At 43.5% G+C, this 15,077-nt stretch overlaps 1 protein-coding gene across 1 annotated transcript in view; it reads left to right on the top strand.

Annotated features, from left to right (window-relative positions):
* Window positions 1–14,482, top strand: part of LOC107389901 (noelin-2) — a 43,032-nt gene extending 28,550 nt beyond the window's left edge. Inside the window, exons 5-8 of the mRNA XM_015966310.3 lie at window positions 139–245; window positions 9,436–9,612; window positions 10,033–10,206; window positions 13,736–14,482. Of these exons, the coding sequence (XP_015821796.1) occupies window positions 139–245; window positions 9,436–9,612; window positions 10,033–10,206; window positions 13,736–14,056 (779 nt within the window). The 3' untranslated portion in view covers window positions 14,057–14,482. The remainder of the gene's footprint in view (window positions 1–138; window positions 246–9,435; window positions 9,613–10,032; window positions 10,207–13,735) is intronic.
* The last annotated feature ends 595 nt before the right edge of the window (window positions 14,483–15,077 follow it).

Here is a 15,077-nt window from a genome sequence, read left to right on the forward strand (position 1 = left end):
AATCCAGTGGCATTTTGTTAATTAGCTGCTCAACTGTCCTTAACGGTGGGCATCACTTACTTTAGCACAGAGCTCCATCTTCATTACTTTCTCCTGATTTATGCATAATTGATAAAATTCTGTTTCTTGGGGTCATAGGTTGTGGTCGTCTGACTGCAGTGAGCAACCCGATCACCGTGAGAGCCTCCGGTTCCCGCTTCGGCTCATGGATGACTGACGCCATGATTCCCAGCTCTGACAGCAGGGTAGGTGTTTAATTGTGCTTCTGTCTTTATAAAAATGAGTTTCATCTTACCCCGGCTTTCCAGCGGACATGTAAATGTCCCGTAACATCCGCAAAGCGTACACAGCAATTAGTCACTGTTATAGTGGATTAGTGCATTACCACTGGCAGCATCGCACAAATGTAGTGCAGAATCTATGCTTCAAGCCTATTTTTTATGCGCCACCCTTCTAAAACATGTCAAGTTCAGCAATTCAGATTGGGCCAGGCTGGAACTCAAACACGAGCGCATCTATAGAGAGACAAACAAAACGGGATTTGGAGTCTTATTTCCTGGTATTTGAACATCTTGCTTCTAACAGCAACGCGACTCTACCTCTGATTCTGTTTGCTCTGCAATGTTGATGTTTTATTTCCACAAATAACACAAGCTTGAAGGAGTTCTGCCTTGTGGTGGAGTTTCCAATGCAAATGCGTAGCTTCTACAAGTCCTAGAAGTGCTTTGTCTTTCCTGGACACCAGGATTCAAAATAGGGGGCAGCCTAGGGGGAGCCCAGCTCCCCCAAAAGGGTGATGGGCTCCCCTAGAAGCCCTGAAGTGATACACCTTGCGGGAGCCTGAAAAATGATGGTCATATCACATAATGAGTTTTAGTGTGTCCAATAAAAAACAGATTTTATGCTCATGGTCACATGGTGCTTATAGGCTCTTCACTTTCCTGATGTATCTTTTCTCTCATTTCTAACATGACTTCAGTGTGCACTCTGCATTCACTGTCTGCAAGCCTCACACACACACACACACACACACACACACACACACACACACACACACACACACGCACACACACACACACACACACACACACACACACACACACACACACACACACACACACACACACACTGTACAATCTGTTCAGGGAGTGCATATTAAGCTAGTTGTCAAGGCGACTGTCTCCCAGTTGCCAGGTGTGATTTATATCGCCATGGTGACCCTTGCCTGTTCCCTATTAGAACTTTTCCCTGAGGATACGGAGCCGTACACAGCATCTGTATTCCAGATATTGCCTCCTGTTTCCCAGTTAGCACGATGGGACAGGTCAGAGATGTGGACTCTTTCACCTTCCCGATGTCTGTTTGCACTTACTTGCTTCATTTTTCAGTCTTCGTTGTTTTCATTTTACATCACACCTTCATAAATCTGAGAGCAACAATCAGGAAGCAAAGTAAATAAGGAATAAAAAAATGCTAGCCTGGGCTGCCAGACTCGTCCTCTGTTTATTCTGCGCAGAGAATGAGTCTGGTAACTCACAGGCAGAGGCACTTGAAGGGGTGGGACTAGGCAGCTCAAAGTAACCAATCAGAAAAAAGATGGAAATCCCGACTGTATCGCACGACGCTGCAGTTTTCTAGCTGTAGTAAAAAATTGCGTCTGGCAACAGAGCAAACATCGTTTTTTTTTTTTTTAGAAGAAATGCTTTTAGCGTTTCTACTTGTGATTTTTAAGACATTTGAGTCATTTAGAACAGAAAAAAGAGCCGCAGTGAACTCCGCCGCTGTCTTTGCTGTTTATGAGAAAGTGAGCATCGCTGCATGTAATGTCCGCGGCACTGTAGTTTTTAGCTGTAGTCAAAAATGGAGTCTGGCGACAGCGCAAACATCTCTCTTTAGAAAAAAGCCTTTTAGTGCTTCTACTTGTTGTGTCCAAGTTATTTAGACCAGAGGAAAGAGTCGTAGCGAACTCCGCTTCAGTCACCATGTTCGACAAACTCGGCATTGTGGTGTGTGACGTACGTAGGGATGGGTACCTTTGACAATTGAATCGATCCAGTACTAATTCCCGGTACCTAGGAATCGCTACCGGTACTTAACGGTACCATTTTTCGATACTTTTGAGTGTTTATTATTTTAATTCTCTTTTATAATTAAAGATATATTTTTCTCAATATATAACAACATTTGATAAATATCACGATAAATAACATTCAACTGTTTGTATTTTAACATCATCCTTGTAGTTTTATAAGCTGATAATTAAACTGAAGCAAACATCTTTACTGTGAATTAAATTTACTGTGTACCTTCATTCCTTTTGCCGTCTTTTTTCATTTGATTTTTCCTACTGGGAAGTTAGAATTTCAGAGGAGAAAGCGAACGCACCATCAGATGATAATAACGGTGGCAATGGAAGCTAACATATCAAGCTAACGTTATCTTAAACAGTTTATTTAACTGCTGGAGCAGATTTAAACAATGATGCCTCACACTTAGATCGTTGTCACTGGTTTAATCTTCACCCAATCACCGGTCGCATTTAGTAAAGTGGAGCCAAACTTTAGAGCGCATTCATGTTCTTCTAGAAAGCGAACACACCATTAGCGAAACAGAAGCTAACATATCAAGCTAACGTTATCTTAAACATTTTATTTACGTACCGGAGCAGATTAAGATGAGGATGTCTCACTTAGATCGTTGTCGCTGGTTTCATCATCACCCAGTTACCCATTACACTTAGTGAAGTGGACCCAAGCTTTAGCGTACATTCTTTCTATCATGCTGCTCTGTTTACAGCTGTCTTGGCAAGTTCTCATTATGACGGACAGGTACCGAAACGAGGCACCATTTGAAATGACGTGAATCGGTGCTCGGTTGGCACTATGGAATTTGGTCGGTACCTTAAAAAGTACCGAATTCGGTACCCATCCCTAGACGTACGATACTCAGCGCTGATTGGCTCGGTTAGAAATCTCACTGGGAGGGGTTATTTGAATAGGAGAGTTACCAGACTCATTCTCTGTGCAGAATTAAACAGAGGACGAGTCTGGCAGGCCACGCTATCAAAATGCTGGATAAGGTCTTGCAGTATTTTCTATGCATAACGCAATAAAAGCATAAAACAGCCCAACTCACTTTAATCTTGGCTTGCTCTCAGCTTTAAGGAGCGTTCTTCTGAAGACGGTTATTTTTACCTCAGTGCTTTAGTGTGTATCCTTCAGGCCTAACAAACGTGGCCCATTTCTTTCTTCATTAAACATAAGCAGAGCCTGTTCTTCAAGGTCATTTTCAGAGTGCTACCAAAATAATAATAATCACTTTACATTTACTCCTTTCATTGTTTTTGTCAAAAAACTAAATTAAAATTTGCTGATGGAAAAAACAGGTAGAGAAGTAAAATTACGTTGACTCGGGACCCAATGAGATGTCATGTAGAATAAAAGAAAACATGATAATTTGATAATTTGGTAAAGAAGGTTGGAGGATAATAAACATCTGCACAGACAGAGACGTCTGAGAGGACTCAGATGTAGTCTGACATTGACAATATGGAAGCGAGCAAATGAAAAGGACAAAAGTTCATGACGAATTCAACAAGTTGTGCCAAAATAATACTTATAAATTATAGATTACTTAGGCCTCTGCTGAGTCTCTGCTTTTTGCAGATGATGGGGTTCTGTTGGCTTCATCAGAATGTGATCTCCGGCTCTCACTGGTTCGCAGCCAATGGTGAAGCAGTTGGGATGAGAATCAGCTCCTCTAAATCCGAGACCATGGGTTTGAGTCAGAAAAAGGTGGCATGCCTTTTCTGGGTCAGGGATGAGGTCCTGCCCTGAGTGGAGAAGTTTAAGTATCTCGGGGTCTTGTTCACGAGTGAGGGAAAGCTGGATCTGCAGTGATGTGGGCGTTGTACCAATCTGTCATGATGAAGAGAGTGATGACCTGGAAGGCAAATCTCTCTATTTACCGGTCGATCTACGTTCCTCACCTATGGTCATGAGCTTTGGGTAGTGACCGAAAGAATGAGTTGGTGGATAGAACCGTCCAAAATGAGTTTTCTCCACAACGTGGCTGGGCTCTCCCTTAGAGATAGGGTGAGAAGCTCGATCATCCAGGAGGGGCTCGGAGTAGACCCACTGCTACTCCACATGAAGAGGAGCCAGTTGAGGTGGCTCTGGCATCTAGTTAGGATACCTCCTGGACGTCTCCCTGGTTGAGGTTTTCAGGGCACGTCCAACCGGGAGAAGACCTAAAGGAAGACCCAGGACATGCTGAAGGGACTATGTCTCTCGGCTGGCCAGGGAACGCCTTGGGATTCCCCCGGAGGAGCTGGCCCAAGTGGCTGGCGAGACGGAAGTCTGGGCCTCTCTGCTTAGGCTGCTGTCCCTGTGACCCGACTCCGGATAAGTGGCTGAAAATGATGGTTGGATTGTACATTCCTTGTTTTCCTGCTGAAAAAAAACGTTGTTGGGTATTTTTATATCCTGAAATGAAACACACAGGAGAGAAGTCAGTAGGTTTTAAACTCAGCGGAGAGCAACCGGCCAAAAGTCTGCAAAGGCCCATGTCCAATCAATTCTGGCCTCCCCTCTGCACCACAGACGGTTTTATTGAAACACACGGAAACAAGGACAAAGAACAATCCATCACTGTCCACACTTAACCAATAACACTCTTGCTTATTTCTAAGGCGGGACCTTCTAGAAAGGAAGTCTCAAGTTACAGGGGTGGCTGCAAGCTTTCCTGTTGCCAAGCAGAGCATTCCCCAACCCCCATGCTTATCAGGCCGCACACCACAGCCAGAGAGAAAAGGAGAAAGCCCTGTGGCTTACTTCACAATCATAACATATGATTAATGTATGATTACTTAAAAATAACATTTAAGAGAAGTGAAATATAAAAAACCCTAACAAAAGTCAAGCACAAACACCTTCCATTTCATCAGTGGAAATTCATGAAATAATTTCAAACACACACACACTCGGTGTGTGTCCTGATTACAGTGACAGTCACATAACCACACACATGCATCAACACACGGTTCAAGAAATAAAGAAAGCAGCACAAAATAACCACAAGTACCATTATTGATTCAGTCTCCCCAGATCAATAACTCTAATACCGAATATGTTCACACACACTTTTACTGTCATGTTTGGGTGTAGTTTTTTGACCCACGACATGTAGAATCACCACAGGAGGCAGAAGGTAAGTAAAAAATGTTGTTTATTATGCTTGGTTGAGGTGGATGTGGAGATCCGGGGTCTGGAGGCTCCGATAGGTTCTGAAGTGAAAACAGGCGTGAGCATCTTGAAGTAAAATTGTAAACAAAACCAAGTGAGAGGAGGCGTACGGTTTCCAGGATGTTTTGGAGTTTAAGAGGAGGGCAAGTCAGGTTTGGCTGAGTGGGATGGTCCAGGGACAGAGACAGAGACTGGGAGCTGAGCACGTGAGAACGGGAGTCCAGGTGTTTCCAGACGGGCAGGTGAGCGGTGGAGAGCAGGTGGTCAGAGGCAAGCGGCGTGGGTGACAGGCAGGGTTGATCCAAGGAGTGTTGTAGAAGGGTGATCTTTGGTTGACGAGAGGAACCTGAGTTGATCGGGAGAATAGGGCAGATTAATACAAGGATCAGTAAGACACTGGAAGCAAACAGAATCTTTAAGCGGACAAGAGCACAGGCTAGAAACGACCCAATACAGCGTAATCATCCGGCACTGGTGAGTTGTCACGCCGCTCCTTAAATCCCCTGACCACTGATGAGACGATCTGCAGAAGAAAGACTCAGATCCAAAACGGAGGTCAACTCAGCACAGGCCATGACAGTACACCCCCCCATTAGCAACTTTATGGATAATTCAAATTTTATAAACCCATTCTAAACTTGGAGAAATACGAGAGCCGTACCCAGCAACTTGGGTGAAACATGAACTCTTTAAAAACACTTTTAAACCCCAACACAAACATTGTTTACAATGTGCCCATGAGCTGTTGGCTGAAAAACAGATGTTTGGGTGCATTGTTTCCTTGACAACAGGATCTTTGGACACACACCGAAGAGTTAAGCCAGCCTTCAGAGTGTGTGATCTTTTCTTCTTATCTCCGGTTGAAAATTTCTTAATCAGACACTGTGTATGACAAAGATCTAGCCAGGAAAACATGATGTGTTTTATTGATTTGTGGTGTCGTAAAAATATCTGGTGAATCAAAAATAGATTTTCAGGCTCAACAGTTTACATTTAATCATCAAAGCTTCTTGCAACCATAAACTCGTTCTTTCTCACACAGACACACCCACAACCAAGTAAAGTCCTGCTCATATCTGCTGGTATCCATGACTACACAGTCTGTACTGGGTTGCAGTTTGACATTTTTGAAATCTTTATAAGCTCTTTAGGGTGTGTGTGTGTGTGTGTGTGGGGGGGGGGGGGGGGGGGGGGGGGTTTGCTCTTACACACTCGTGCCGGCCCACACCTGTTGCAGTTTTGGGGAATATCTGTTGGATGCCTGCTGATCTGTCAGGGTGTCTCTGCTGATCAAGGACAGCTGATGGGAGGCAGAGCAGGAGGATAGGAGGAGGAGGACAGGGACTGTTGATGGAGGAGGTGTTCTGCGGGAAATAAGAGAGAGGAAATGGAAGCTGGAGAGTGATGATCAAACAAACAGTAGTTAGGACAGACAAGCAGAAAAATCTCAAAGAAGTTAAAGTTGGAAAAAGATAGAAATCACTGTCTGGTGCTGATTTTGTTCCTGAGATGCTTGTACTGACGGAAACTGGTGTGTGTGTGTGTGTGTGTGTGTGTGTGTGTGTGTGTGTGTGTGTGTGTGTGTGTGTGTGTGTGTGTGTGTGTGTGTGAATAACGAGTCAATGAGCGGTGCCTGAAGATGTCAGTCTTATTGGAAGTTTAAAGGAACAGTTGGAAATATCAGAGTTGACGTAGAACAAGGCCCGTGTGTTTAATCTCCTCAGTGCATCATATCAGGGCTTTACTGTGAGAAACTTCAGGTTCTGGTGAGTTATCCTGAATGAGGCACGTCAGCTGGGAGGCAGAGAAAGAGAAACAGTACGGTGAGGTTTAGCTGTTAATCAGTGAAGACAAAAATAAAAAATCCTTCCACCCTCTCAGCGGCCACTCTACCTTTCCTGCTTTAGTTTGGACTAAACGCTGCGTTCAAAGACAAGATTGCAGCAAGCAGAAAACAAAGGATTTGCTCTTGTTTGAAAATCTTTTAAAATTATTTTTAAAACTAGAAAAACCTGAATCAGTAGAGGAGAGAGGAAAAAACATCAAACTAAGAGAAAAGGTGAATTGGTTTTATTTTAATGTTCTTCTAAACCGAAGCTCAGTCAAACATTGAAAACACTCAATGTCTCTGCAATCACTTACTTTTGTCTGAGTCTTTCAGATTCAGCTGGAGTTAAAATATTACCTCTAAAGATGGACTCTAGCTGCTGCCTCTGCACAGGAATATGGTTGTTTTTTAATTAAATTGATCTACTTCCTCTTTTCGGTCTCAGAAGTTTCCTTTTAGACTTTTTAGGGGAAATAATGAGCATCTCTTTCCGCAGCAAAGCTTTCTTCTCAGTGCTCTTTTCTTTCATCTGTTTCACCTCCAGTCCCATTCTGGGTAATTAATCCTCCACACTGGTGACTGTCAGTTTTCTCCTCGTCTCGTTCCTTCACCACGTTCCTCTCATTCTCCGACTGTTTTTGTTTCCTTCCTGCTCATCCTGGTTTGCCCTCACCCTCTTTCCTTGTAATTCTCTGTCACATTTAGATTATTCACTATATCAGCTGTAATTTCAGTTTGAGCATCAAATTAAATGTGGATGTTGGGGAAAGTGACTCTACAGAGCTTAAACAGCTGGTGTAATCATCATGTGTGAAATCATTTTGGTGGTAAGATGTTCATTTATCCTGACTGTGTGGGATAAGGAGCAAAAACTGTAATCAGCTTGTGCCGAGCATGCCAACTATTCACCAGATGGAGATAAACTGTCCTCCACAACCTTCAGACAACAAAACAATCCTCTTTAACAAAAAAAAAACTCACTGACTTTTGACGAAAGCGTCATAAAATTGTCATTTAAAATAACATGTAAAACATAAAAAAATCACTTGTCTAAAAGCTGAGCGTCTTTGTTCTGAAGGTAACGCTGCAGGCCTTTGCTATTTTAGATCCATGCAATCCTTTAATCTTCTGCACACTGAGCATCTATCCCACAGCAGCCTCATATCTAAAGCTGAAGAGTTATCCGCATTAGGCACGCTGGCTGACTTTCCAGGGATATTCCCAGATCAGGTGAGCTGAATGGCAATCAGCTGCATCGCCGCTCTCGCTTGTCCTTGGTTTAATTTACTTATCTTTAGTTGTGCAGTGGCCAACAGAGACGGAGCTCTGAGTACGTCACGGGATTATCTAATCGGGACGCTGGTGAGCAGGTAATGGATCACTGTGATGGATCACTCTACAAATTAAACCAATTTCATCGCTCAGTGGCAGTTAATTTTACAGGCTGGCTGAGGAGGTGGGATCAGATCTCTGTTTGGATGGGGGGGGGGGGGGGGCAGCTAAATGCAGGACTAATAGAGAAAGCAGAAGGTTGGTGTAGAATATCTAATTACTTTACTGAGAGTAAAAACATCTGAAAACTAATAATGTTGGACCAGAAATGGTAAAACCAAAGAATTAACTGAAATCTGACTAACTCAAATGGCTAAAAGGTGCATGAAGGGTTTTATCATTCTGAATGAAGACCCCATTTGGTTCACAAAAAGTCAGAATGCAGGTGGTCTTTGTTAGAGTACCATTAGTCATCATCACACACCGGTGAAATGACATCTCCACATCTGACCTGTCCCCATGGGGAGGGGTGAGCTGCGCTCAAGAACTTTTTGGTGGTTTGACCCCCCAATCCAACCATTCACCAGCTCAGTGTTAAGCAGGGAGGCATTGGGCCCCATTTTTAAAGTCAGCCGGATTTGAACCCCGATCTCCCAGTCCTAGGGCCGACACTCTACCACTAGGCCGCTGAGAGGGTTATGGTAGGCAGGTCATGCAGAACTCCTCAATCCAGTGAGAAAATCCCAGGCAGGCATTTATAAGAAGACCAATGGGGGAAAAAAGCCAACTCCCAAAATAGATTGGAAGCCTGAAACCAAAGCCAGGCATACACCGTGCAATTTTTGGCCCTTTTTGAGCCGATTTTACTCTTGTGTGAGTTTTGTGTCATGTCTTCTACAGGGGGTAACGGGAAGCGATTAACCAGCTCCCGATCAGCAATCGTGCATTCGCACAAAAATAAATAACGTTTCATAGGCTGCTCATCCCTCGTGAGGGTAACGTACTTTTGAAGCAGTGCTGCGACCCAAATATCCCAGAACCGTCACCTCTTTGGTGGAGTATTTATCATAACTCTGGTCCTCCCTCCACCAGGTGTGGTCGATGGACGGTTACTACAAAGGTCGACGTGTGCTGGAGTACAGGACCATGGGCGACTTCACTAAAGGCCAGAACTTTGTGCAGCACCTTCTTCCCCATGCCTGGGCAGGAACGGGCCACGTGGTGTACAACGGTTCACTCTACTACAACAAGCACCAGAGCAACATCTTGGTATCTAGCTCTTCTTGCTCTTTGCTTCTTCTGTTGAATCAAGCACAGTTATAAACTCTCTTGTCAGCATGCATCTGTTTGTTGTTCATTCCCATTGTGATAGGCTGTGAGAAAAAGAAAAAAAAACAATGTTTTGAAAGTGATGATATTTATTTATTTATTCAACAACTAAAATTAGATTATGAGCCAAATGAAGCTGCTGCAGCAGCTGTTTTCAATGAGACTGCAGCAGTTTAGATGTGTAATGTGTGAAATAAGTGATGTATTAATCTCTGATCTCTTGATATCACCTTAAGAATGGTTAGAAAAGGGTCAGGGTGCCCTACACGACTGAGATGAATGGAAACCGGTGTGTTACTGAGAGAGGCTGGATGATTTATAGGCTCTGATTAAATATGTTTTATTTTATTTTTTTTTTAGGTTCAGTATCATTTCCGCTCTCGCAGTGTGCTGCTGCAGCGCAGCCTGAGTGGAGCTGGGTACAACAACACCTTCCCCTACAGCTGGGGTGGATCCTCTGACATCGACCTGATGGCTGATGAGACCGGACTGTGGGCCGTCTACACCTCCATCCCAAATGCAGGAAACATTATGGTATGAGCTGCCTCTGTGTTCCTCCGATCTGTTCTCACTGCATTTTTAATATCACACATTTCATCCCGACCTTCTAAAAATCTAATTCAAAGGTGCTTTTTACAGTGCTCTGCTGTCTGTCAGCAGTTTACTTTTTGCACATTACAGAAATCTTTCACTTGCTTAACAGTTTTTAAAAAGTGCTGCCAGTCTGTGGTATTACTGAGCCAATTCCATGAGTTTTGTGTTTAAACCAAAGGGAAAGCTAGAGAGGATGAGGTGTGTGTCTGAGTGTGTGTGTCATGTTTGGAGGAAGGTACCTAACCCTAGACATGCAGAATGCTACACAGACCAAAAACGGATGGTAAAATGATTTATTTATAAAGGAGGAACTCAGGATGCACAGATAAGTCTGTGGTTGGATCTGCTACGACAGCTCAGCGTCTGGAGGAGGGAGAACACAGGTGAGCATAGGTTCTGATGCAGAAGTCCATTTGTAGGCAGAGGTGTTCAGCAGAACTTACTGTGGGGCGTGTAGATGTTGGCTGTAGGGGGGAGAGGTAGAGAGCCGGGAGGGAAGCGCAGGAGAGGGAGCAGAGGTGGAGAGAAGCGGGGCGTCCTGGTGGATGGGGCACTGGGTTGAGATGAGAGGTGGGTTATGGAGGTTTGGTGATATGGTCCGCGTGCTGAATATCCAAATCCTGGAGTAGAGGTAAGTATCCAAAGAGGCTGACAGGAATCCTGAAGAAGGGTAAAAATCCAAATCAGTTCCAGGTGAAGCAAGAAAGGTCAACATCCAAAAATACTAAGAGCAAAAACACTACGAATAACATTAATCCAAGAAATACTAGAGATAACTCGAGTGGCTGGCTACTACCAAGCTGAGGCAATCTTCCGGCGTCGAATTGTGTCCTCCATCCACCTTAAATAGGAAAACACCCCGCTGATTGCTGATCAAGAAGAGCTGGGCCACTCCCTCTCCTGGCAAGAGACTCTCAGATGGTTGAGAAAGAGAGTACTCACCCCGGCTCATGACAGTGTGGCAGAAATTTAATAACAGATGAGTTTTAATAAAAACGTGAGAGAAAGGAATATATTTCAGTCGATCGAGGCCAAAATAATGAATGACATAAAGTTCAACATCTAATAAAAAAAAAAGAAAAACTTCATCACAAAAGAAAGAAAAGCCTGAATGTTTAGAGCAAACAGAAGAGAAGCTTCCTTCAATTCAATATGAGCACTTTGTTGATCTTCCACATCATTAAGACCATCTGTTCAGCATTGGTTATTCTAGCCTGGCAAGCCATCTGATGGTTCGGCCATGACCCATGGACAGAGATCAGATGTAGGGGTGGACAGCACGAGGACTAATCAGAGCATCAAACAACATGATGGGTTCATAGTTACGGGGCAGTCCGCCACACACCTTCAGAGGAGTGGAAGAAGAACAAAAAGTACCTCTATCTGCTCAAAACATCCCAAATTTTAATCGTCTAAAGTTGATGCCACAAGCGAGTGCAGCTACTGAGCGACCGCCATCTTTGCTCTATCACAGCCCTGGTGCTGAGCCCGCTCAGTCTTTTTCTGCAAACATTGGCCTGGCCTAAACAGCGGTAGACCTGCTGAGGCTACAACGGAGTGTAGCTAAACTGACCTGCAGAGCAAAATCTTTTGCTACTGCTACGGTTGGTCTGGATTTCTTGTCAATGTTTATTTTTTTTTTGTCATTTAGTCACAAAAATATTTTTAGCAAAGGATGTTTTCTCTTTCTGGTTTTACGTTTCTCGTCGTTTCTGAATTCTGAGGGTTGTTGGATTTAGATCGTGGGATGAAATTAAGAAGTTTGGCAACCAAGCCAGCAAATTTGAATCTTTTTTAAGCTTTTCCAGCTGTTTGGATACACTTGTTTTACATTGTTTGTCTGAGAAGTTGCATGAAGTTTGAGTGGGTGGTACATTGACGGGAATACCAGACCCAATGTTTCCTAACAGAACGCTAATGAGATTTTCAGTGTTATTCACTGAACAGCAGTTTTTCTACAATAGTCTCTTGGAGGTCACTATATATATATGGATGTTTTGCGAAGTCTCAAAATCAGACACAAATATTTATGTTACAGCCCTGGTGTAGTGGTGTTCGGAGGTTGTGAAGGGAGGGGTAACATAATAACTGGAGCGGTAGGTGTGATTCGGAAAAATAACAGGGTCAAAAGGTTATATCTACACGTACAGTATGACTGAACAAAAGTGCACTGCGACGACAGGAATAACACAAAACACCAGAGGCAAAAGGCCTCAGGGAAAAAAACTAAAATGTTCTATTAATTTAGTATAATACGGAAGCCGGCAACACAAACAAAAGGAATTATTTCTTGTTAAACCGTAACCAAAAACCCGATGGCTTTGAATTAATTTACCAAAAGAAAAAACGAGCTCTACAGCGGAAGACTAAAGACTAGAACAAATATTTAAACCAGGAAATCACTCAATTAAATTCAAGCTCTAAGAGCAGAGAAAAAAATGTACACCTATCTATATCAAAAACGGCTATTAAACAAAAATGATTTTACCAAAAGAACTATACTATCAAAAATACCAAAATTTACTGTTCTAAATCCTACTCAAACCATTTTAGCGAGATACAAGGTTTAAGCGGTGGTTCTCTATCAGACGTCTGACAGCTACTGTCCTTTAAGGCATCAGCTGATTTTTTGCTGCTGGGGCGCTGAGAGCAGGCTGAGAGGAGGCCTAGCCTGATTGAGGACCTGTCCAGGGTCCTGAAAACCAGGAAGGGAAAGGACGCAGGCTTTGGCCTGGAAGCCAGAATCCAGCATCCGTAACAAAAATAAATAAATAAATAAATGCATATTTTCACCCATCTATGGACATGGATGACCAGGAATGATGCATGCAGAGGTCTTCTGCTGATATGGTCCATCATCCAAAATGTCCCTGTTGCCTGCTCATGTTAACCAACTAAAAGTGCACTTTCTTATGTTGGTATCAAGTGATGTCAGCTTGTTTTGTTTCCTGGAAGCAAGGAAATAATAATATTGTGGGAACAGGTAAAATACTTCATCAATTTACGTAACTAACAGCAATAGACAGCCATTATTACCGTAGCAACTCCACATTTACATTAATCCGTTTTCTTCCAGTGTTTGGTTTTAGGAACCATGTCCCTAAAACGTCATTTTTAAGCAATCCCCATTCATGACATCACAAACCGTAAAGTTAAATAGAGCTGTCTCTCACATGCAAAAGAGAGCTGCTGCTGGAGGAGCAGGGGCTCTACTCAGAGCCCCTCCCTGACATCCAAGCTTCTCAGCTGGTAGCAGCCCAAGCAGGGGAGGGTTGGGATTGTTTTCATTAAGTGACAGAGCCCTGAAATGGCTCATTGTGGAAGGCACTAAAATGTCAAGCATACAACTTTCTAATTAGCTCTATGTCAGAGGGATTTAGTGCAAATAACTTCATGAACATGTTTGATATTAGTCATTGAATGTAAATTGAGAAAAAAAATCATAAAATGTCATCTTTTTTATTTTCAGGTGAGCCGCCTGGACCCACGTTCACTTGATGTCCTGCAGAGCTGGGACACGGGGTTTCCAAAGCGCAGCGCAGGGGAGGCCTTCATGATCTGTGGCACGTTGTACGTCACCAACTCCCACCTGGCCGGTGCCAAGGTCCACTTTGCCTACCACACCAACACCTCCTCATACGAGTACACAGATATCCCCTTCCACAATCTGTACTCCCACATCAGCATGATGGACTACAACCCCAGAGAGAGAGCTCTGTACACCTGGAACAACGGCCACCAGGTGCTCTACAATGTCACGCTGTTCCACGTCATCCGGAGTGACGGTTAGAGGCATGAGATGGGTGACTGAACACTGGAGCACTCAGCAGTGAAAATTGGTGTGTGTTTGCGTTTGACTCCCAGACGGCAGGATCTCGCTGAGCTAATAAGAGGACACAATACATGGCTGTCAAACACCAGACTCGAGGTGAAAGATGAGAGTAATCATCACAACGCACACGCTGAGAAAGGAAGTGGAAAATGTTTTGAGCTCATCCCTTGTTTGGTTCTGTTTTATTCCACTTGCACATCCAGAGGTGATTCTGGAAGCAGAGCAGAAACAATGGAGAATAAACTGAATTTTACCTCACTTTTATTCGTCGAGCTGCAACGACGGACCTGACGGAGACATTTTGGGTTTGTGATGTGATTGTCAGTGTGTTCAGTCAGCATGGTTGTTCCTTCAATAAACTTTAATAACAAACTTTTGCAAACATCTCTTTGTCTTATCTGTTGTAGAGCAGGAAAAGGGAAATTTACACTTCTACGTGTGTTTGTGAGAGCCCACTCCAGGTTTCCCTCAGGTTCCCCCTTTGTGATTTCAGATTTAGTTATCCCATCCTTGTTAATGTTTTTCTTCTGATGTCTAGTTTTCAGAGGTTTATTAGTTCACCTATCTTTAGTTCTCTGTAGATGTATTTTACCTAGTCGGTTTCTCCACTCAGTTAATTAGTCTCACCTGATCCCTTCTGATCTCACTCCCCACACACCTGTCACCTGTTTCCCTGATTGTTTCCGTCCGTGTTCCTCTGTGTATATAACCCTGTCTGCATCTCAATGTGTTGTCGGTTCATTGTTTGTGTCAGCGTTGTCTCGTTTCCCTCTCCTGGTCTCTAGGTATTTAGATGTCTCTAGGTTTTGCTCTTTAAAGGAGCTCTTCGTCTCTTGGTCTCTAAGGCCTAGTCCGCACGTAGCCGGGTTTTTTTTTTAAACGAATATCCACCCCTCCAAAAACTTGCATCCACACCACCTCGTTTAAAAAAAAAACTCTGTCCACACGTATCCGGATAAATACGTTGTTAAGGACATGC

This window comes from Nothobranchius furzeri, chromosome 4 (genome assembly GCF_043380555.1).
Source record: "Nothobranchius furzeri strain GRZ-AD chromosome 4, NfurGRZ-RIMD1, whole genome shotgun sequence".
Taxonomy (NCBI): Eukaryota; Metazoa; Chordata; class Actinopteri; order Cyprinodontiformes; family Nothobranchiidae; genus Nothobranchius; species Nothobranchius furzeri.